The 25162-nt window shown below is 40.0% G+C and overlaps 1 protein-coding gene across 1 annotated transcript; it reads right to left on the bottom strand.

Annotated features, from left to right (window-relative positions):
* Positions 1 to 373: 373 nt before the first annotated feature.
* On the bottom strand, positions 374 to 25162 carry LOC134461446 (interferon-induced very large GTPase 1-like). Its single transcript, XM_063214377.1, has 7 exons — positions 25144 to 25162; positions 23648 to 23908; positions 23066 to 23371; positions 22142 to 22402; positions 19340 to 19609; positions 4914 to 5124; positions 374 to 4838 (listed from the first exon to the last, which is right to left on the bottom strand). Exons 1-7 carry the CDS (start codon positions 25160 to 25162, stop codon positions 374 to 376), a joined length of 5793 nt encoding a protein of 1930 aa, XP_063070447.1.

Raw genomic sequence — 25162 nt, 5'->3', positions numbered from 1 at the left:
TTACAGGTGCATTTTAGAAAATAAAAATATTCGTATCCAGTAAATGAGAAAAGGGTCATACTATACTCATAGTAGCCATGTAGCATCTGAGATGGTATGCACTGTCAAGGAAATATTAAAATAATGTTTATGATATACCTCTCATCTGATTTATGTTGAATCCCAGGTGTTTGTTTCTTTGCTGTGTCTGAATGGACACCACAGTAATATACGCTAGGCCCCCACACTGGCTATGTTCAAGAAGCACCTTAAATCCCATCTGTTCACAGAGGTATATGGACTTTAACGGCACTGGCCCTTCCCCCTGACCCCCCCTAATATATACAGAGAACTTGGGTTCTCAGTCCTTCCTTCTCATCATCGTATTGTTGCACTATTTGATATTAAAAGATTTCTTCAGGCTTAACAGTGCATCCTGCATTGTGAGCTTCCTCCACTCATTTGGGATATCTGCAGGTTCGGCATTTTGATCTTCGGCCAGTTCCTTATTGAACTCCTTCATCACATATTTCCAGTAGTCTGAGGCCTCAGTGCTGGCATCTCCTGCTATGTCCCAGTCTGGGTAGATCTCTCTGTACGCCTTATAGGGGTGCCATTCTCCATTTGTTTCTGCACTCCTGAATCTACTGTCACTGTTCACTAAAGTTGTGCATATCTCTATCACTAGTTTCTTGGAATCATCCCATCTATAACGTCCAAGACCTTGAGATCTGTGCATGCTGGAGAAATGTTTGGTGTGGCCCTGTCCTCCTGCTTCACAGGGTGTCTTACAGAAGGGACACTGGTGTCCACATCCACACAAACGGGAGAAGAGCAAATCATGGGGCTTAGTGGGCAGCTGCTCAATTCTCTTAGTGATATTCTCACTGCTAATTCTGTTGTTGCACTCTTGAACTAAAGACTTTTCGATATCCTTGATGGAGTGTTTGAGGTTGGAGGTAAACTGGTCCATGTCAGCATCACGGAGAAACAAGAATGTGTCCAAGGAGTCTCTTGGGATGACCAGCTGATCCTGGAGGTGTGAGCAGAACTGCTGGATGAAGCCCTTGATGTCATCGATTCCTGCTAGGCTAGTTATTGCATAGTTTATTTTCAGCACAATATCAGATAGGAGTTTTTTCTCCAATTGATTTATCTGGCCACTTGCAGACATTTTCAGGATTATTTGGTCCTTTATCCAGTCCTTCACAAATGTCTCATATGATGTTGTGTAAGTCTTGTACATCTCAAATGACTCCTTAAGAAGTAGTTGTTTTAAAATCTCAGACTTGAAGTTTTTTGGTGTGTTGTACATCACTCCCTCATCTCCTGTCTTCATTTGATCTGCTACTGCCTGCCCAAGGTGTTTAGACACATAGTCCTGCACTGCAGGCTTCACACACGTCTCTGCAAATTGTTGAGCATTCTTCAAACATTTGTCTTTTTCATGAAAAAGTGACAGGAAACTTGTAAGAAATGTGTTTTTACATTTCTGCAGACATTCCTGTGGACTATTGCGGATATTGAATTCATTGTGTTCTTCTTGGAGTTGTGTTGCTGCACACCCTATGATGTGAAATTTAAGATGAGCTTCACATTCATCAGAAATCTTCTGATCTTTTATTCTTTCATCAATATAATTGAGAATCTCTTTGATGGATGTGTCATTGTAATCTGTGTTGCCTATCTTCATGGTGTTTATATGCCTCTTCACAAGATCTTGACAATTTGTGATGATGTCCTGACATAACTCTTTTTTTTCTTGAAGGAAAATTGTTCTATCCCGGTTTATAAGGGCACTCCACAGTTTCTCTGATGTGGCAAACCACGCTGAAAGAATAATGAATGGCTTTTGTCCACTAGTCCTAAGGTTAACTTCACTTAACAATTTAGCAATGCGTCCACGCCTTTCAGCTAAATTTCCCATGAGCAGCAGGCCAGCATTCCGATAAACATCCGTCTGTTCGAGTTGACCGTTTGACAACTTAATTCCTGCCCACATTGTATCAAATTCTACATTGAGGTCATGGTCAGATAATTCAGCATTCCTTTTCTTACATTCCTCAAGCAGCTCCAATACTTTCTTCCCTATGGTTTCAGTTTGCTCTTTCTTGATTTTGTTCACCTTTTCCATCTCTTCTCTGATTTTAACAGCCTGCTTCAAACATTGCCTTACAGATTGCTCAGTCTCTTGCTTAAGGAAATGTACACTGTTTTGGAATTCCTGTCTGTATTGTTCAACTAACCGAACCTTGCTGTTCTTTTCCTGAAAGTATAGTTGAAGATGGTTCTGGACTTTTTGCTTTTCTTCATCTAATTTCTTTAAGGCCTCCTTCAATATGTCTTGGAGTGTAGTCTGTAATTGACTGATTTGGACATTTTTCTCAGTCACTCCAAAATTGGATATAATTGATGTCTTGGCAATGAGCCAGCTGTTCATCTCTGATTGGAATGTCCACTCCCAGCTGTTGTAGTGAGTGCATAAATCCAAGTAGGCATCAGCCACCAAACTGTTTCTGAAGTTGAAGATGAAGTTCTCAAATTTCACTGCATTCCACAAACTCTTTGTCCACTCCAGAAATTCTGTTGCATCATTGTTTGCTTCTTTGTCAGATTTGAAGAGAAGAATCAATTTTTTCTTGAGTTCATACACAGCTTCACTGTAGCCAGTATTCACTGGGGCCATTGGGGGAGTTCCATGCCAAAGTCCAGGGATGTAGTAGCTGTCATTCTCAGGATCATATTTCATCACATCAGTGAACTTTGTGTTGGCTTCTTTCTTCTCCATCTTAGCTGCTGCCTGAGTCATCTCATTGAGCTGTTCCACCAGCTTATTCCGATCTCTCATGTTTTTGTCATGAGCAGACATGTCTGACACGTTCTGATGCACAAACAGACATCTGGGCTTCTTCCCAACCTCCTTCATCCTCAGAAAGGCATGGACCGCAATCTGTAGAACATCCTTCATCTCTTGGTTGTTCTCCATGGCAACATTGATGATGGTGATGTCACTGAGCCCTATCACCAGGGTTGCTAGTTCATTGTCGTGTTCATAGCTTGTGTCCAGTGCTGCCAGCTCAGGTGATTTTAGGCCCTCTGTGTCAATGACCATGATGAAGTCACAGTTGAGCTCAGGTCTGAGTTCCTCAGAGACCTTCATCAGCAGCATGAAGGCTCCTCTGGTGCATCGTCCACTGCTGACAGCAAACTGCACCCCAAACATGGTGTTGAGAAGGGTGGACTTCCCAGTGCTCTGCACCCCCAGCACAGTCAACACTATGATCCTGCTCTTCTTGTCCACGAGCACATGCAGCTGAGTGAGGACATCTGATATCCACTTCATTGGAATGTTTGAAGTATCTCCATCCACCAGCTCCACTGGAAACCCATCCAGCAGCATCTGAGCACACAGGCGAGGAAGGTGCTGGATTTGGTTTCTGGCTGGGTCATTTTGTGGAAGGGAGCAAGCACATTCATAAATCTGCCCAAGCTCACGGAAGAAGTGCTCAGGGCCCAATGAACAGTTTGAGATCTGCTCATCTAAGCTTTTGATCAGCTCCTTGTTCTGAGGGTTATTGTTAAGACAATCTTTGTACTTCTGTCTCAGTGAAGACAGGTGATGTCTGGTGAGGGTGTCTAGCTGAATATTCAACCACTTCAGGAAGTACAGGCGTTCTTTCTTTGATTCTGAAATCCCGGCAATAAATTTGGCCATGGCTTCTGATATATCTTTCTGTTGCTGTTTCTTTCTCAGATCCTTTTCCTCTTCTGTCAATTTACTCCTGTAATCTTCTATGCCTGTCTCCTTATTAGCGTTTCTCATTCTGTACCTCTCTTTCTCCAACTGGCTGATTTGATTCCAGATGGTTCCATGCAAAGGCAGCTGCTCCTCCTTAAATGCCACAACGTCTTTCACCATTCTTCCAATTCCTTCAGCATTTTTTCTTGCATTCTGACATTCATTGGAGTCCTCATCTACTAAAATACCAATCCGTTGGGCTACAGCTGCCACATTAAACATACTGGTTGTCATCGGGTCTTTTCCCAACACTCCTCTTACATGGAAACACAGCATGTTGACAAAATCAGAATCATTCTGTTTTTTTCTGATTACCATATTTCCCTTCTCAATGCTGTATTTTCTGCAAGTCTCCTTGAGTTTCTCCACATTATGGTCCTTCCTCTGAGAGTTGGTGACCAGGAACAGCTCTGCTTTTCTCTCTCTGCTGGTGAAAAGACTGAAGTCACCCTCCAGGTCATCACTGAAGATGAAAACGGCAGCTGAGATCTGACAGAGGAAGGACACCTGAGCTTCAAACAACCTACTGTCTCCTCTCAGGTTGGCCACAGCCACTGGCTGAGTGAATATATCATTGTTTTTGTTCCCACAGGGCAGATACCAGCTGACTTCAACCAGCCCATCTGAGATTTTCCTGCGTACATCGCCACACTCTAAGTTACGGTGGATGAATGGTTTATTGGACTGAGATGGATTGCTGAGCAAGTCATTCAGAGTTTGAGATTTGGACAAACTACTCTCTCCTGCCCTGACGAAAGACACCATGGGAATTTCCATCTCCACTATCCTGCCCTCTACAAATGCCACCTCATCTGATGATGAAAGAGGTTTGTAATTCTTCACTAGATCTCTCATGGCCCATAGCAACAAGGTGCTCTGCTGTGTGTCACAGTTTGGCAGCAGCACAGGAACAGCAAACTGGCACAAGGACATTTTGGAGACCATTTCCTGTTGAAGGAAAGGATCTGCACAGTGGAAAAGGGCAGTGATCAAATCTAAAGGATTAATGGCATTGGAATCACCCTCATCATCATCCTCCTCATCTTCGGTAAAACCAGAACTATACATTAACTGGTTTTGGGAACACTGTATGTCTCTAGCGTCATCATCATTGTCAGTGAAACCTGAACCATACATTGTTTGTTCGTGTGTATATTGGTTGTTTCTTGCATTTACATTTGACATAATGAGTTTTTTTAAGAAACTCCATGGTAGTTGTTGTAGACCTTGTGGTGGTGTGTCAGACATTGTTTTGCTGTTGATCTCCAGGACTGAGCTGAGCGTAAGGTTCCCGTCCGGCAGATCCTTCAGGCCCAAATCAGACAGCAGCTCAGGAAGAAGCAGCCCTACAATAAGAGTGAAAAGTTTATTTATTAAATGCTTGTGTGCAGTGGCGTGTGCAGATATTTTGTGAGCAGGTGCTCAAGGATAAGCGGCAGTGGTGGACGAAGTACACCAGTTATGTACTTGAGTAAAAGTTACCTTGCATTGAAAACTACTCAAGTAAAAGTATTCACCTCACTTTTTTACTTGAGTAAAAGTACAAAAGTATTTGCCTTCAAAAATCCTTAAAGATCGCCTCTCAACGTAATTTAAATAATATTGCCGTGTTCCCAATTGTTATTGAATGTGTTACGCGTTGGTCCTGTTTTAAAAAACGTTCTGGTTGCTTTGTTTCAAGACGTTTTTGCAAGCTGGCAAGGTGGCTTGTGGAGAAACGAGAGAGTGTTCCGTGTTTCTCGTGGAAATGCGTCTCTGATTGGCTCACTCCTCCTGCTCTCAAAGAAACGCGTCTCTGATTGGCTCAGTCCTCCAGCTCCTGGAGGGAATGTAATGGGATACAGAGTCGCCACTTCCCCGGGTGGTACTGCACTATAGGGGCGCCAACGGAGGCGTGCAGGCTCCATTCAGGGCTGTGCTCTTTCGACAGCGACCCCTAGGCGAGCTGTAGGCACGGAGCAACCGGAGTGAGCAGGCTTTATGTATGAGGCTTTGTGCTGTGTGTGTACCTGAGAGTAGCAACCAGCTGATAGCTAAGCTAAGCTATGTTTCGGGCCACCAGACGTTGCTTGTTTTGAAAACAAGCAGAAAAAAATTACTCGACATGTTTTTAGATAAATGGGTCGATATAAACCTGTGTGGGCAACGCCTTCTTTCGACGTGACGAAACACAGAAAGGCTTTCGTGATTCGCTCGTTTCTCTGCATTATTGATGTAAATTGGGAAACACCGGGAAACACAGCCAGGAGAGTTGACGCACCGCTATGAGAGCCTTGCAAGTGAGTTTAACTTGGGGTGACCGTCCGATCTTCGAAAGGAGTGAGTAAAACTGAGTTTTATCGGAAGTTGGCCTTTAAGTATTAAAAGTAAAAAGTAAAAACCTAAAAATTAAGCCTTGCAATTTTAATATCTAAGTGTTGTAGTTTGGTCATATCTAATTACATATCCTCTAATTTGCACAAGCTATACCAACATATCAGAACTAGGCCAACAGGCCTCAGAAACACTGTGGTGTAAGTCCATGGATGTTATAGCATCAGAAGTTCATTATTACCTCTCTAAACATTTAATACTGACCCTAATATCCCCAAAAGAACACATGAAAGGGCCATTAATATTAAGAAAGATTAGGCTGAAAATGATTATATGCCTATTAGAACAACTACTAAAAATGTTACAATATCCCAGCCATAGGCCTACAGTCCAGTATAGGCCTCCTTATTTGTGACAGCAAGGAGTTAGAGTATAAAGTACTTTATGTTTATTTTTTGTTATAATTGTGATTTTGGTTTGGTTTTGGACACCACTTATTATTATTATAATTATTATGATTATTGTTATTGTTGTTGTTGTTGTATTTGTTGTTGTTGTTGTGTTATTATTATTATTATGTAGTGTTTGGTTATGTTAAGGTTGGCTTACAGGCCTATGTATGGACAGACAGACTTCTTGCGATTCTAAGCTACCTGTAAAGATAGGAACATCATTCTTACCACATTCAATACCAGCCGTTTTTTGGAATTGTGGCTATAGACTTCCAGCCAATTTCATCATTTTTTTGTCATTTTTTGAACAGCCACCGAATATTTTGTCTTAAACCTACAGACACATGTCAGGGCTTGCCCAAAATCTCGGCTGTCTGTATATTTTTACGGTTTGTTCCTATCGTATTCCATTCAGAAGTTATTCCACTTTAAAGGGACACTGTGTGGGATTTTTAGTTGTTTATTTCCAGAATCCATGCTACCCATTCACTAATGTGACCTTTTTCATGAATACTTACCAAACCATCAAATTCTAAGTATTCACTATGACTGGAAACATTGCACTTTTCATACATGAAAAGGGGGATCTTCTCCTTGGTCTGCCATTTTGAATGTGCAAAAATTGCCATTTTTAGCTGCAAAAATTACTGTACTTGGACCACACTAGAAAATATTGCTATTCTCTCTCTATATCTAAAGAAGAGGGAGGCAAAATGCATCCAGATTGTTTTGTTAATCTGATCGGCAACTACAGGATGAGGTTACTGGACTACCAGGACTACTGGTTGAGGTTATTGTGACTAACTTAGGGTTAAAACCTATTGAATGCAAGGGTGTACTTACTTATGCCTTGCTGTCCTGTGACTGTTTACATCTTATGGCAATGAAAATATGAAAACTTATAAATGTTTGGGTTGAATTAGTTAAAGCAGACTCTGGTTGTTCCTTCTTGTGATTTCCGGGAAGATCAGACCATGTTTTATGACCAATTTTGACAGAAAGGTAAGAAATTTCAAAGGGTGTACAAACTTTTTCCTGGGACTGTACTTGTTATGGTCTCTATTTGCTAGATGCCAGTGATTTGCAATAGCCTACATGATAAAACTTAATTGGAACACTTACTGTAACTGTCTGATCATGAAAAGGCTTTTTGTGCATGTGCAAATCACTGGGCCGATATTTCGCCAAGGTGTACTTTTTATTATTGTTTTTTACAACCTGACTTTGGTGGTATTGCCCATGCTTTTCATATCCACTGTACTGACTTGAATTTGGGGAAAGGATACATGTTGCAACGATGTTGCATGCAGGGTCATTCCACGCCAAATCTCCGAATCATCCCGCACGACCATCTCAGAATTGGCAGAAAAAAATCAAGGAGGTTCACAAACCTCCCAATAGGAAAAGTGCAAAATTATAGCTCTCAATTCCTCATAGTTTTGTCATAAAAATGTTTTTGTCAGGTACCCCCCTGACTTGTTTTGAACGGAGTTCTCAGAGAGCTCACTTTCAGATTGCCGTATCTAAAAAACTACTTTAAGTAGGTCTTTACAAATTTCAATTGGTAACATTTGGAACATGTACTTGTGAAATGTGGATTTCCACACATCCTCTTGTCATTTACCACCGTTTTCTGGGGGCTTAAAGTTGCTTGAAAAATTCTCACCTTTGAATTTGTGGGCATCTTTGAAGGACTGTGGTAAGCGCCGTTTTAAAGACAGCGGTTTGATATGGACAATGTATGTTCCCAACCATTCTGTGCATGTTGTGTTGAAAGACTGATCTTCTGCGATGAACAGTTTAGAAGATATGAAGTCTTTAAAATGGAAAAACTGAAACTTGGTGCCATCTTTGCCATGTTATAAAAAAAAAAATGTCACGACTCACCACCGTATTATCAACAGTTTTGGAGAGATTAGATGTCTGTTCTTAACATATCCAAAAACTGGGATGGTATTCTGCCTCATTTGGTCACAATGATTTTTTAAAAACCCAATGCTGTGTGACTTCTACAGCTCCTATGAAAAACTGGTATTGGGGGGCAACTTTGCCATGTTACACCAAAACAATGACAGCAATCACCACAATGAACTAAACAGTTTTGGAAAGATAGGATGTCTGTTTGTAACATATCCAAAAACTGGGATGGTGTTCTGCCTCAATTTCTTGTAATGACTCTTTAAAAACCCTTTGCTGTGTTACATCAGCAGCTCCTGTAAAACCGCCAAAGTCACATGAATTACCAGGGGTGGAGCTAAAGGGGGCTAGTAGGGCATTTGGCCAGGGCCCTCCTGAATTTTTGGTAGAGGCCATAATCATGACCTTTGCAGACTGTTGGGTGCCAATCTATTTGGGCTGACACTGTGAATGACAGGCAGTTTGACTTCGGCATTTTTGATACAAGAAATTTGACTTGAGTATTTTTGAAGCATGCAATGCGGCAGAGAAGAAGAAGCAGTTGAGTGATTTATATACCATTATTATTTTTCTTTTAGCTTTTAGGTAACTACATTTTTGGTAACTAAATCTTTGTGAATCAAAGGTTTGAATCAAAGGTTATGGCCATGAGTTTAAATCTCAACACTGTGTAAGTTACTATTTTGGTATTATACCATAGAGTATGTCTTCAATTGCAGTAGTGATAAATTAATTGAGCCATTCAAATTTGTTTAGTAGCATTGTTAACACAAAGTCTTAGTCAGGACGTTTGCTGAAATGTATTTCAACACTTGAATTTCTTCAACAAATCGCTTTTTGTTGGACTGGGAGTAAAATAATTCACTTTTACAGGTTGTGTATTTGCAAAACTTCCTGGTGTAATTTATATCTGTTTGCTGAGGTGTTAATTTGCTTCTACCACATGTAGACCTTTGCCATGAACCAATTAAATGCGCTAGGTTGCTCGGTCATGGTGAGGACTGGGGCGGGGCCAAGTTCTATGAACAGGTCACCTTTGTCATGGTTTTGTTTGGGGGGTGGGACACTTTTATTATCATGGAGAAGAGAGAAAAACAGTGATGATACAAAAGGAGGAGACTGTTCGTAAGGAGGTAACTTGACTAAACAGCTGTCCTGCCCCTCCAATCACCATGACTGAGCTACCCTGAGCATGGTGCTACTCCACTGCTATTCTCACTGAATGTTCATCACAGGTCAACTCTGCTGCAGAGATGAGCAATTAACACATCAGTATTTAATATATTATGTAATTCTGACGAGTTACCAAAAGTCAACACACATGTATATATGAGGTGAAATACAAGCAAATGTACAAAACTTAATTATGTGATGAAAAGTGTCACCTCATAATCAACTGATAATAATACACAGCAGGCCTCAGAACTGCATCAACATTGGTAAATGAGTCATTAAGCATTGTTATGAATTAGAATAAAATGCATTGAGATGTGGTGATAGTCAGGATAGGACTATTCTATGGAGATGTTTCAGTCATCCAACATTTCATCACTTTAATCCAGTATTTAGTTTTCAATGCCTAAAGATGAAGTTCACACACGTCTATAACTTTTGATTTACTGAAATGTAGTTACAGTAAAAGCTGAAAAAAAACTCTCACTCATCAGCCAGTTTTATTTTTCTGCCGTATTATATTGATATCGAAAATGCTCAAGTCAAATATCTTGTATCAAAAATGTCTGACTCAAAGTGCTCGAGTCATTCACAGTGGCAGAACAATTGTACATAGGGCCTCATGGCAAATACTGGTAGATAGGGCCCCCATGTAGCTTGCAAATATCAGAGTAGGGGCCCCACCTCAATAGAGCAGCGAGCTGCAGATGCCACACAGCCGTTTTTACAAATCCATTCTTTAAAACTGAGACAGAACACCACCCCAGTTTTGTAATATGTTAAAAACAGATATTGAGTCTTTCTAAAACTGTAAATGTCATAGTGGTGAGTTCTGTCATTTTTGTTGTATAACATGGCGAAGATGCCACTAATTTCAGTTTTTCATAGGAGCTATGGAAGTCACCCAACAGTGGGTTTTTGAAAAATCATTGTGACCAAATGAGGCAGAATACCATCACAGTTTTTGGATATGTTAAGAACAGACATCTAATCTTTCCAAAACTGTTGATAATATGGTGGTGAGTCGTGACATTTTTTTTTAATGACATGGCAAAGATGGCACCAAGTTTCAGTTTTTCCATTTTAAAGACTTCATATCTTCTAAACTGTTCATCGCAGAGGATCAGTCTTTCAACACAACATGCACAGAATGGTTGGGAACATACAGTGTCCATATCAAACCTCTGTCTTTAAAACTGCGCTTACCACAGTCCTGCAAAGATGCCTACAAATTCAAAGGTGAGAATTTTTCAAGCAACTTTAAGCCCCCAGAAAACGGTGGTAAATGACAAGAGGATGTGTGAAAATCCACATTTCACAAGTGCATGTTCCAAATGTTACCCCTTGAAATTTGTAAGCACCTACTTAAAGCAGTTTTTTGGATACGGCAATCTGAAAGTGGGCTCTCTGAGAAGTCTGTTCCAAAAGAGTCAGGGGGGTACCTGACAAAAACATTTTTAATGACAAAACTATGAGGAGTTGAGAGCTATAATTTTGCACTTTTCCTATTGGGACGTTTGTGAACCTCCTTGATTTTTTTCTGCCAAATCTGAGATGGTCGTGCGGGATGATTCGGAGATTTGGCGTGGAATGACCCTGCAGCCTCCCTTTGCAACATGGTGGCCAAGGCAATCCTCATGTAAAGATACAAAACAACCCTTTACACAAACCCCTTTTCCATAATGTTGAAGCAAATCATCTTTTTGGTAACAGGGGAATCTATTATAGACAAGGAATTTCTATCCCCTACTACTTCAGAAGCAATGTATTGAGGGGAAAGTAGGTTATCACAGAGTTGTGCGCCTGGATGGTTTGGAATAACCGCAGCATATTTAGGCTACCTCTGCACTTGACTCAAGAAACCAAACGCTACAAACGCGGCAATTATGTGACTCTATTGTAAGCTACAGCTATAGCACAGTAAGTCAAATAAGCAGTATATTAAGTATCAATTTGCTGATTATTCAGGTCAAACGCGAAGCCTGTCTTACAAATTTCGTCTCAGTGTCAGGCGAATGCAGCTTGTGAGCTAAACCCCCTCACACAACGAAAATGACGTGCATACTGTATTAATACACTCTAACAACGTTATTGGGTCATTCCACGCCAAATCAACAAGTGCCCGCGCACTTAGGTCTCAAAAAATTCTGAAAATATTACCAAGTGTACCCATGGTACTTAAGAGAAACACTGTAAATTTATTTGAATGTAAGATGTATACTCTCCGTGTTACAGCCAATTTTACTGGGGGAGGGGGGTGCCCATTTTGTTCACACTCTTTTTTTTGTCAAAGTTCACAAGCCCCTAGCTCAATAACTAAACCATGTATGAAGCTCAAATTTGGCATGCTGGTACATAGATAGGAATAGTTTGTTGCTAAACTGTCAGTTTTGGTCTGTATGATCGTGCATTGTCATAGCATTCCCTCAAAGATGATACAAATTGTACTGGAGTTTTTGGCTGTGCTCTGTTTAGGCCTTCAGAAGACATTTGTGCCCAACATAGNCTCTTGATTTTTTTCCCTTGTAGAGACAAGTAGGAACACTCTCATAAAAAGCTATAAATAGAAAGGAAATCCCAACAGTGTTTGAAAAGAAGACCTCACAAGTCTGACAAATCATTTGGGTGTCATTTTCAGAGCTCCAGAACCCCTTGTGGGATTGTCCACAGATTTTTATTTTATTTTTTTCTTCATTCTCCATGAATTCTTCTTTTTAAAAATGCCAATGAGACTTGTCTTATGTGATGTTTTCTTATTTAATTTCCACCCTGAACATGGGAACCATGCACATTGAGAGCAATATGTTTTCTATGCGTTTCTTCCGCTGCCATCTGCTGGTCAAAAAAAGTAACAACATGACTCTTTGTGCCTGACCTACTGTCTCTTTTGGTGTGTGAACCTGCTCCCACATTGAACGCTCGTGGGTCATTCCAGCTGGAATCAGCAAATTTTGCGAAAATCTCACACTCAACCCCCTCAGATATGCCTGAAAAGAAATTATGTGATAGCTTAAACATCCAACAGATCATATCCACAATTGTTTTAGCGACATTGCATGAGTGACCATGTTCAGACTCAATTATCTCCAGAACTACTTGTGTCAGATTCATTATATTTTCAGGGCTAAGAGTGCCAGACCTGAAGATCATATATTACAATTTGCAGCACTGTAAGTCAAATCACACCGTAATAATGTGCCTCTACTCTGTGTAGATATCATATGTTCTAGGGTTTCCAAATGTCTGTAAAAACCTCAAAGTTCTACATGTAAGGGTCATCCTTGGTAAATGGTCTGATATGTACCATGACTTTCACATCATAGTTTATCTAACAAAAGGCTCCAATGGTTGTTGAGATACAGAGGTCCAAAGATGGGAAAAAAATATTTGCACCAATGTTTGGAGCAATATTTCCAATCTATGACACTAGTTAGGAACTTTCTGTTTGGTGTTTCTGAAAGAGGATGTTTTTTTTAACAACATATAAAAAAATGGGATGGTGTTTTGCCTCATTCTTTTTATAACGGACTTCAAAATCTCAATTGGCTACAATTACTTGAAGCTATGAGGACCATGTCACCAACCGACTTGTCGCAACTCTCAAATCCATGGCTCTGATGTCACCTTAATAGTGAAAACAAGATGGCTACCCTGTGAATGACAAAGCAAATTCTAGGGAAACCATAACACTTGTAAATGAATTGATTGATGCCACACAGCAAGAATAGCACATTGCACATGGCTTTGATAGACATTATCATTATGATTTTACAATTAAAATAATTAATCATCATCATCATTTTAGTAGTAGTAGTAGTAGTGGTAGTGGTAGCGGTAGTAGTAGTAGTCTTGGAATAAAGTGGTGAAATAGGAGAGGATTAAAGAATTGTAGCACTCTTGTTTGCAACAAGGACTCCCATCCTAACTAGTCTTTCAATCAGCACCTGTAACTTTATATTTGCTATGAAGCTTGTGTCTTACTCGTTAAGTTACCAGCTGTATTGCAAAATAACTTAATTCATACTGGCTAGAGATTCCCTCAGACAATTTTGACAGCATGGTCCTGGAGTTCTAGTTTGAAGAGTTTGCTTGCATGCAGTATTCAATATCAGGTGATATTGAGGCACAGAAGTTCATATTGGCACCAGACAACCATGTGGTTCTTGTCACATTGTTGCAATCTAATTCAGCTGCTTGCATCAATGTAATATTATACAACTGCAAAGCTAACAAGTGAATTGGATGTTAGCAGCAGTGATTACAACAACCATAGTGTAGTTACTTGTAGACAATTTTAAATACTAGTAAAGTTCTTCATCACATTGATCCAGATGAGATGGTGGAAGCCAGAAAGGAAGCTTTGCAGCATGCAAAAGCGTTCAGATATGGTGGTGGATTTGGGGCGGGGCACAGTTCTACAGTCAGGGTACCTCTGTCGTGGTGACTGTTGGGGGGGGTGGGACTGTTTTATGGTCGCATAGGAAAGTAAAAGTTGATTAGAGATGACACATAGGAGGAGACAGTTTGTAAAGAGGTATCCTGATTGTAGAACGTCCCGCCCCCCATCATCCTCCCCTGACGGAAGTGCCCTGAGCATGGTGGTGGTATCCTTACTGAAATCAATACCTGTGTTGCTATTGTCCTTCAAGGTACCAATGTCATTGTACCTGTACAATGACAATAAAGTTTCATTCAAAGTTTCTTTCTGGTGTTCCTCATTGAATTGCCAATGACGGATGGTTGCACACAACAATATGAATGCAGATATCTAAAGCATCATCAATGACAATGGTGAGCTACCTTATAAAGTCAACTCATAAGATGCAGCTGTTGATTGAAAGTTAAGTGTGTATATAAAAGTTTGTCACAGGCCAGAGCATTAAAAGTTCCTGACTTGTTAAATACATTTCTTTTTTTTTCAAATATTAAATCACCATCAAGGAAGTCAAGGTTGCATCAAGGAAATCATATCAACACCTTGTTTTATTTCCAGAGGTTGTTTTTTTATGACTTCTCTCAAAATGGTACTTCTCTCAACCATCTTGAATTTATTGCTAACGTAGCGCCAGTGAGAACATGTTGCGTAGTCACTTGATCATCTGGCCGATAGTACACTTAAAAAGATGAGGCCAGAATCCCTGATTACTAATATTGAGCTGAACAAACAGCTTTGCCTGGGCCCGGGAGAAAGTCGTCTGAAGAGACCCCTTCCCAATACATGCAATGTAATGAGTACCCAATTTTGATTCCCCCATGTCCTTGGCCCAGAACAATTCACCACTTCCACTTCCCTCTGCACTATTTGATCACAGGCTTATGTCACACCGCAATGCGCTTTACGATCATTAAAAGGAATGAGGCAAAACACCATTCTATTTTTTTGCTATGTTGTTAATAAAAATATCCTCTTACAGACACACCAAAAAACAAGTTCACAGCTGGTGTCACACTTTGGAGGTATTGCTCTAAAAAATGGTGGTTTTTTTTTTCATGACGCCACTTTGGATGGATTTGAGGGATGCATGCCACACTGCATTGAGATTTGAAAAGGCATTATACAAATAAAGGGGCAAAACACCATCCCAATTTTTAGATATGTTGTTAATAAGAATATCCTCTTCGAGAAACAACAAACAGCAAGTTCACAACCGCCGTCATATATTGGAAATATTGCTCCAAACAATGGTGTATTGTTTCCTTCCCATGATGCTGACTTCCTGGAACTATTTTGGAACTATGCCATTGGCTCCGTGAGCCGCCATCTTTGTGTGAAAATGGAACACATAAAACAAGGGGGTTGGCCACCTTCTTAGGATGGAATTGAGGGTTACGTCAGAAATACTGAAATACTGAGCTGAACAAGTATAAAATCACATATTTGGTATCAGAGATTTTACGTTTTAGTGTACACTGACTTGGTTATTCATTTTAGGTGTAGTAAACCCAACTTGTTTCTAAGGTAACAGGGCTTCTAAGGTACACCTGCATGTCACACAGGAATGAGTTTTTAAAATTCATTATAAAAATAATGGGACAAAACACCATCCCAAATTTTAGATATGTTATGAATAATAATATTATCTTTCAGAGACACCAAACAGCAAGTTCATAACTGGTGTCATAGATTGGGAATATTGCTCCAAATAATGGTATACATTTCCAAAAAATCCATTTTTGGACCTCTGCATTTCAACAACCATTGGAACCTTATATTAAATATGATGTAATGTGAAAGTCATGGAACATATCTGACCATGTACCAAGGATAAACCTTGAATGTTGAAAATTGAGGTTTTTATGGACATCTGAAAACCCTTGCAATTTTAATTTCAAAGAAAAGTAGAGGACCAGCATTAAGGTGTAATTTGACATACAGTGCTGCAAATTGTAATGTATGCTTGTCAGGTCTATGACTCTTAGCCCTGAAAAAATAATGGACCCACCACAAATAGTTTTGGAGATAATTAAGTCTGAATATGGTCACTCAGGCAGTGATACCAAATCAGGGGGAAGGGGTGTCCTTATTTACAGATTTTTTGTGGAAAAAGTATGCACAGCTGAAATCTGCAATGGTGGATATGTTCTATTGGATGTTTAAGCCATCACATATATTTTTTCAAGCAAATCCGGGGGGGTCGAGTGGGGACCATTTGCTGATTCCAGCTGGAATGACCCTCCTGAAATCATTGATATTGAAAGGGATTCCTGCACCCCTGCACAAGGACTCTCGGGTGATCATATCTGGGCAAAATTTGCATTTGATTATTTAGTCTTTACATTAAATGTTATAGAAATCATGTTGCTCTCTTTTTGCATTTTGCCCATGTTCAGGGTGGAAATTAAAAACGAAAACATCACATAAGACAAGTCTCATTGGGATTTTTAAAAAGAAGACTTCTTGGAGAATGAAGAAAAAAATAAAATAAAAATCTGTGGACAATCCCACAAGGTGTTCTGGTGCTCTGAAAATGACACCCAAAATGATTTGTCAGACTTGTGAGGTCTTCTGGTCAAACACTGATGGGGTTTCCTTTCTATTTATAGTTTTTTATGAGAGTGTTCCTACTTGTCTCTACAAGGGGAAAAAATCAATAGGCTATGTTGGGCACAAATATGTCCTCTGAAGGCCTAAACAGACCACAGCCAAAAACTCCAGTACAATTTGTATCGTCTTTGAGGGAATGCTATGACGATGCAGGATCAAACAGACCAAAACTGACAGTTTAGCAACAAACTACACCTATCTATGTACCAGCATGCCAAATTTGAGCTTCCTACATGGTTTAGTTATTGAGCTAGGGGCTTGTGAACTTTGACAAAAAAAAGTGTGAACAAAATGGGCACCCCCCTCCCCCAGTAAAATTGGCTGTAACACGGAGAGTATACATCTTACATTCAAATAAATTTACAGTGTTTCTCTTAAGTACCATGGGTACACTTGGTAATATTATCAGAATTTTTTGAGACCTAAGTGCGCGGGCACTTGTTGATTTGGTGTGGATTGACCCTCTTGTCACCTGCTTTATTTTACTGTGCTTTCCGCATATCACTAAAGTACCGTCTCTTCTCATTTCAATTCGTCTCGCGAGTCGCAACAGTGGACACATCAGTGGTCTGGCTTTGCTTCCCTTCTGGACAAACTACCGTAATTCAGTAGCAGAGCGTGTCACGTGCCACATTACAACCAATCACAATGGCGAATCTCTGAGTCCGCTAATCGGATTCAGTTTCAGAGTGAAATCTCAGATTTCATTTGACCAGGGCATTAAAAATGAATGAATTCAAAAAATACAGTAAAAGAGGAATGAGTAAGTAACGAGTGTTTCTGTAAATGTAACAAAGTGAAAAGTACTAAATTTGGCTTTGAAATGTTGTGAAGTAAAAGTGTAAAGTTTTACTAAATAACACTACTTGAGTAAAGTACAGATACATGAAAATGTTACTTAAGTGATACTGTCCCATTTTTGGAAATAAGCTTATTTTACACCTCCCCTTGAGTCAAATAATAGGGTTTTAACGTTCTCCTGTACTTTCAATCATTCTCTGGGTATGGCGGTGCAAATTTTACCTCCAAGCTAGCAGTTAACATTGAGTCCTATGAGACCAGCTGGCGGCTAACTGGTCTCATATGATGTTAGAATACAGTCATATATGTATGTGCCAATTGTGTACAACTTCAAAGCCTCTGAAAGGCCTTTGACTGCAAACTATGACATTTTGAACATCAGCACACAATTATCTTTTAGCACTTTTTAATTACAACACTAGTGGTAATACATTTTACTGTTTCAACTTTGTAATATATCATACCACTGCCATTGTAATTACTGTACATATGTAGGAGTACACCTAATTCTACTTTATACAATTCTGATTAAAGGATGTTGACTGATTCTAATGTCAGTACATTAATTTGGCTATTTAGAGATCTAGGAAAACACAAGTCATTAGGACAGCATGTCACAGCAGTCATAACTGCCGTCATGTCTGATTGTGAGAGTGACATTGTGGTTAACATGTAGGCACGTTTTCATCTGGCTATGGATTTGCAGTAAAAAAATAAATAAATGTGTTATTGTCTACTTTTCTTTGCTGATATTCATTCTGTTCAGGACTTGTGTGTTCTGTTATCACTGTTCATTTAGTCTGTGTTCATTTTTATCCACATAGTCAAAAACATTTAAATATGATTTAGAAAAAAAATAACAATAAACTGATAATTGTATTTGCATCACCTAAGCATTCAAAGCTTTCTGTTGAATTAGTGTGTGTAATAAAATAATCATTGTATTTGCATAACCTGAGCATTCAAAGCTTTCTCTTGAATGAGTGTGTGTAATAAAATAATCATTGTATTTGCATAACCTAAGCAATCAAAGCTTTCTCTTGAATTAGTGTGTGTAATAATGAATTAGTAGTGTAATAAAATAATCATTGTATTTGCATAATCTAAGCATTCAACGCTTTCTCTTGATTTAGTGTGGGACCAATATCAGGACAGATGGGGTTGATTCTCGTTTGTTGGGTTGAAAAGGGTCTTCCTAACATGTCTTACATACCTGTCAATATCTTAGCAGAAGAAGGCTGGTTCTGTTCTCCATATTGGAGTACAGTGTAGTCAGTGTCTGGTGTCCGTATCTGGTGTCCGGTGACGTCTGGGCTCCCTGATTTTGGCTCAGTCCCCTCACTCTGGGAAGAGACCAGGAAGCTGTGTGGAGTCTTCTGCATGTCAGTAGGCACCTGCCAGCTGATTCGAACAGATGTTGCAGTGATGGACCTCACAGCTGCATTTTCTGGGACTGTAGTCAATGTAATGGGGGATACTTAAAGTCAAGTTACAAAATGCTTTATTGTAATAATAATAATAATAATAATAATCAATAATAATAATAATTATTATTATTACTATTATTATAATTATTTGATCATTCGCTTCCTTTTAAGCCTCAGAGTGACTAGATTGAAGCAACATTTTGACAACATTCAAGGCAAAGTCCTACGAAGCAATAATTCAGGGGGGGGGGATAACACTGGAAGCATATCACACACACACGCACACGCACACACACACACACACACACACACACACACACACACACACACACACACACACACACACACACACACACACACACACACACACACACACACACACACACACACACACACTATAATGGATGGAAGTGGAAGTGATTTTCTATAATACCCTTTTGTATCTGAACAGACACAGGCTGGCTCTTTCCTCCATGTTGGAGCTCAGTGTAGACTAGAACAGTGAAGACAGTTTCTGCTGTCAGGCCTGTGATGAATGTGCAGCAAGATTCAGTAGAGATGGACTTTGGTTCAGTCCCATCAGGCTCATAAGAGACCAGGAAGCTGTGTGGAGTTTTCTGTATCTCTGTAGGCACCTGCCAGCTGATTTTAGCAGATGATGCAGTGATGGAGCTCACAGTCAGATACTGAGGAATTGGGATCTCTGAAAGAGAAGATAAAATGATTTATCAACAGCTAATCCATTGTCATGAACAAAAATCACATTTTACCACCACATACTGTATGTCGAATGCTGGCTACTGCTCCTCTTGTCAAAGTGAAATTCCATTAATGTTGTCCCATGAAAAAATATATTTACAAATATGAAATGTGAGGGATGTATTCACTTCTTTGAAATACTGTAGATGTCCTGCGACAGTAATTATTACCTCTGCCAAGGAGATGATGTTTTGGGTCGTGTTGGTTTGTCTGTCTGTTTGTCTGTCTGTCTGTTTGTTTGTCAGCAGCATAACTCAAAAACGAATTAACGGATTTGGACGAAACTGTGGGAGTTGTTGATAATGACCCAAGGAACAAGGATTACCGTATTGGCCAGAATATAAGACGGTCCTGAATACAAGACGACCGCCCATTTTCAGACTAATTTTTTTGTGGGGAAACGTTTTTTGAAGACTAGATTTTTTTCACATTGGAAACGTGCAAAATGCAGTTTTTAATTCTTTGGGGAAAATCTGATGCTTTAACTAGCACCACCGTTCATTTTATACATCCAAAGTTTTCCATTGGACTGTAGAAACCGAACATGATCAAAAGCAGATTGACGCATTGCATTTGAAACCCACGTGCTGATTCAGCACCACGTTGACGTTAGAAGTCCGATTGGCATTCATTTCGTGCCAAGGGTAAAACTCTTAGTGATTTTATATGAACAAGTATCTCTTGCCCTAACCATTATTCTGTGTTGAGGGATATCGTCAAATAGGCACCGCTTGCAAAAGCGCCGCTCTCTTGTGCACACAGATGACCATTGATTGGCTGATGACAACATCCAAAACTAGGCTACAGGTTGTTTGATCACCCGACATCACCACTTAAAACTAAAAAAAATGAAGGGTGATTTGACCAGAGAGAACAACCAAAGCTTTCCTGATGAGACTGTAGAACCAAACACAAATAAAAGCAGAGCAAGGAGTCACGATTGACTGTTGTGTTTTTCCCCCTCGCACTGTCGGCCCACATCGCATTGATATTGACAGTTGATAGACGTGCGGTGCGGTGCAACTGTCATCACCTAACAAGCATCTGCAAATCTGATATGGATGAATCAATCTCTTGACCTATGCATTATTGAGTATTGTGGCATTGTTGTGAAACATAATGGTCTCATTCAGGTTAACCCTATAAAACCTGAACCATGAAAGCAGATAATTCCAATGTCTTGGAATTTGCCTCAGTGTTGGTCCATCATAAGAAATGTAAATAAAAAAATCAATTGTTTAAGGTCTTTGTGATATGAAATGCAACATACAGTATATGCTGCATCAGGCTTTAAATAGTTGACCAGGCCAATTTCATGACCATTGAAAATGACTTTTAATGCATTTACAACTTTTTTTTTTAACTTAAAAAAGTTGTCAGACAATTTAATTCGAGGATTATCTTTAAATATTTACTGAGATCCTGCCACTTTTTTTTTAGCCTGTCCTTGTTTTAGCAGGACCATATTTTACATTTCCCACAGCCTGGTTGGGTATTATTTTTTAAATAGCTGATGGAATGGTTAACAACCCATTTATGAGTGTAATATAGATCATTATTCATTTTTGATGTGTAATCTGAATAAGTGGGTCCATTACTACAATTGGACCATTTCTCCATTCACTTCAATGCATCTTTTATGAGATCATAATTTCAACATTTTGCATTACATTTTCATAATTGCAAGTAAAACCTGTTTCTTAAGGCAATATCTTTGTCTTGAAGTTAAACAACTTGTGTGTTTTGTTAAATGGTCGTCGTGGTATGCTTTGTAAGTTTACCTATGGCAAAATGCACTGATGGCTAACTTCCTGCCAACACCGGATGGTGCTTATTTGTTGTATCAGTTTTAGCACGATCTCTCTGCAACACGGTGTAAAAATATGAACTCTTCCTTGATTAATTGCACAAAGTAATTATTCAAATTAAAGTATATAGAATTATATTACGAAAATTTGTACACAAACCCTTTGCAATTTGACGATATGTCTGCTCCGGTCAGGGAAACCGCTTCTACCCCTGAGGCAGCATGTTTTGCCGAGCTGTGGTGAACTTGTTGTTAACCGCTGCTCTCTTGTGGCTGTTTCCGTGTACTGCAAGACGTTTTGAAATGACCAGGGTGCCACCAGCAGCAACTTGCTCAAGGACACATCGATGGCGTCAGGCAGAGTGGGGATCAAACCTGCAACCTTCAGGTTGCCAAACGGCTCCTCTACCATCTGAGCCACCCACGTGGCGACTACCCCTACCAGCCTGTTGGGCTAAGAATCGAACTGGTAACACCTCGATCGCCATTCATACCAACCTTATCTTAATGGATTAATGGGGATTGGCCATACCTTGCATGATGCTGTCAAGAAGACATGATGGTACTACAAGTGAATCCAATCTGCTCTATACTATAAGTGGCTCATACTCTTCTCTCTATTTGTGATCTGTGTTGAAAAACAAGTTTTATAATTACATATTTTCTTACCTGTCCTCATCTGAACAGAAGCAGGCTTGCTTTTGTCTCCATTCTGCAGCTCAATGTAGACGTCTACAGTGTAGTCAGTTCCTGGTCTCAGGCCGGAGAGAAGTACATGGCATATTCTAGTAGAGATGGTCTTTGGCTCAGTCCCTTCACTCTGGTAAGAGACCAGGAAGCTGTGTGGAGTCTTCTGCATCTCAGTAGGAACCTGCCAGCTGATTCTAGCAGATGATGCTGTGATTGAGCTCACAGCCAGACATTGTGGAACTAAAAGATAAACAAAAAATAAATGTCTGTCCAAAAGTGAAGGTTTGTCTTTAACACAGAACACTGGTTACACTGGTTACACCTTTACAATGGCAAGTCAAGGTTTATCCATTTTAAATGCATCATCTCAGAATAACAAGCTCGGTTACATAGTGAAGGCAAAACATGCAGCACTTTCACTGACACTAAAGCACAATACCTTTGTCAGGGTTAAATTCCATGTCATAAAACATTAACATAGAATGCACTAACCACACTACCCAATCTCCGCCCTAGTGGTCATGCAACGCCTTCGGCTCGACTACACTCACCAGGATCTCGTTCAGTTAGGATCTGGATCCCGCTACAACTCCTCCCACTTTGTCGGGAACTAATCAACGTTGAGCATTTCCAACCATTCTGGGAAGAGTAGTGTTCAAAGCAGTGATGTTGTTTAAGCAGAGACGTTGTTTTGGGGACTAAGAAATGTTTGGTTTAAACTTTGGCTCAGCCTGTTCTACCCTCGACCAGTAGCAAACCAAGGAAGGTCGGTCAACCATGCTGTTTAAGAATGTTAGTTGTTATGATCTTGGTCAGACCAAGTCTCGAAGAGATTTGAAAGTCATGACGATAAGCAGGCACTAACCACACCATATTAATGATTTATCTGTTGCCAATACAAACCTGTGCATGAAGTAAAGGCAGATTTCTTTCCTATTCTCATCTGAATAGACGCCGGCTGGCTCTTTCCTTCATGTTGGAGCTCAGTGTAGATTAGAACAGTGTAGGCAGCTCCTGGTGTCAGTCCTGTGATGTTTGTGCTGCAGTACTCAGTAGAGATCCTTCCCCTCAGTAGATCACTCCCTTCACTCTGGTAAGAGACCAGGAATCTGTGTGGAGTCTTCTGCATCTCCATAGGCACCTGCCAGCTAATTCTAACAGATGATGCCGTGATGGACCTCACAGTTGGGCACTGTGGTGCAGGAATATCTAATGAAGAATAATTTGATTAGGTGGGAATAAGAAATTAAGAATACAAAATGAGCCATTTTGGTCTTCAGAATCTGTATTAGCGTACAGGTGTAAGTGCTGCAGACAAATGTATCCATCTAACATCAGGCAATGTTTCCAAGCAGTGATATTGCGATTTTATATACCAGATATTATTATTCAAGATATTGTTTAATTTCGTTCCCTTTTTATTGTTTTGACATATCACGTTTTATTTTCTTTCCAGACTATGAGGTCTTGATTTGTATTTCCTACCTGTCTTAATATGGACAGAGGTTGGCTGGCTCTTTTCTCCATTCTGCAGCTCAGTGTAGATGTCTACAGTGTAGTCTGTTGCTGGTCTCAGATCAGAGAGAAGTACATGAGATATTCTAGTAGCGATAATCTTTGCTTCAGTCCCTTCAGACTGGTAAGAGACCAGGAAGCTGTGTGGAGTCTCCTGTATGTCAGTAGGTACCTGCCAGCTGATTCTAGCAGATGATGCAGTGATGTAACTCACAGCCAGATTCCCTGGGACTGGGGAATGTAACAAGAACAGAAGACAGAAAATGGTGTGAATGTCTGAAAATAATTGAAATACGCTCTTTGCATTATACAGTGCACTATAAAAGATTTCAGACTAAAATTTACAGCCAGTCAACCAGCCAGTCAACAATTAAGGCAGCAAGCCAGTCAACTGACCAGGCGGACAGGCTGTCAGTCAACCTGCCAGGCAGCTAGCTGGTCAACCGGCACTATGCTGTCAGACACCTTGTCAACAAACCAACCACTCAGCTAGTCGGCTAATCAATTGATTGCCAGTACCAGTGAGCGCCAGTGAGTCAGGCGCTATGCTGTGCCATTCAGACAAGCAACCAAAGCAGTGTGACAGTCCAGGTTTATATAGTGGGGCAAGTGAACCATGTGACCAGAGTAATCAGGCATTGGGCAGGTGCTGGCAATCATTGAATCACGGCATGAAAGTGATTAGTAATAAAGTGAGGCAAGGCACTAATTGACAGATTGGTTAGGTATAGAGTGTGACAACAGAGTAACAAGAGAGATATGTATCAAAAAGGTAACAAGTTCCTAGAATGTTCCAATCATTGATGCTCCTGCTCTAGAACTATAGTTTAAAAACAGACTGGGCTCCTTCTAAGATAGCGTTTAAAAAAGAGAAAGGATATTATTAAATTGATTGTTTTTGGCCCTTGTTTAATGCACATATCAAAACTTCAGTTCCAAAAAGTTTTCATTCTGATCCATGTTTATAAGTAAACATTCCATATATATGTGGAATTGTCTACACAGTGGTTGGACAACATAACTGAAACACCTGTCCTTTTAATGTGTGGGAAGTTTCATGGCTCAAGTGGGCCAGCCTGTTGGCCAATCTTCATTAATTGCACATTGCACCAGTAGTGAAGTCGAGTTGAATTTCTGGTGAGAAGTTGCCAGCTAATTGTTGTAAAATTACAACAAATTGCTAGCAACAAGTTGCCAGGTCATTGTTGTGAAATTAAAACAAATTGCTGGTGAAAAGTTGCCAGCTAATTGTTGCGTTCTTCCAACGCAAACACTAGAAACTTCACAACATACAGCCTTTGAAAATAATGGTCCTGGGCCTCTGCTTCCATTCCTTCTCATGGGATTTTGAGATATATTCTGTTGCCGAAGCCATCAAAAAGCCAAATTGAACCACAGGGGGGCTGCCACACCTGAGCATCGTTTATGCTCTATGACCTGCCCAACGTCTGTATAAATTGACAAACCATCATTGGCCTCTCCCAT

This window comes from Engraulis encrasicolus, chromosome 13, assembly GCF_034702125.1.
Source record: "Engraulis encrasicolus isolate BLACKSEA-1 chromosome 13, IST_EnEncr_1.0, whole genome shotgun sequence".
NCBI lineage: Eukaryota > Metazoa > Chordata > Actinopteri > Clupeiformes > Engraulidae > Engraulis > Engraulis encrasicolus.
This window is presented reverse-complemented; position numbering and strand designations above follow the sequence as displayed.

Bases quoted from the DNA above. Each gene is read 5' to 3' on its own strand.
- LOC134461446 (XM_063214377.1), bottom strand. The intron at 19,610-22,141 runs GTAAGAAAATAT...CTTCTCTTTCAG, and splicing joins TTCTGTTCAGATGAGGACAG to AGATCCCAATTCCTCAGTAT. The intron at 5,125-19,339 runs GTATTATAGAAA...CTCTTATTGTAG, and splicing joins GTCTGTTCAGATACAAAAGG to GGCTGCTTCTTCCTGAGCTG.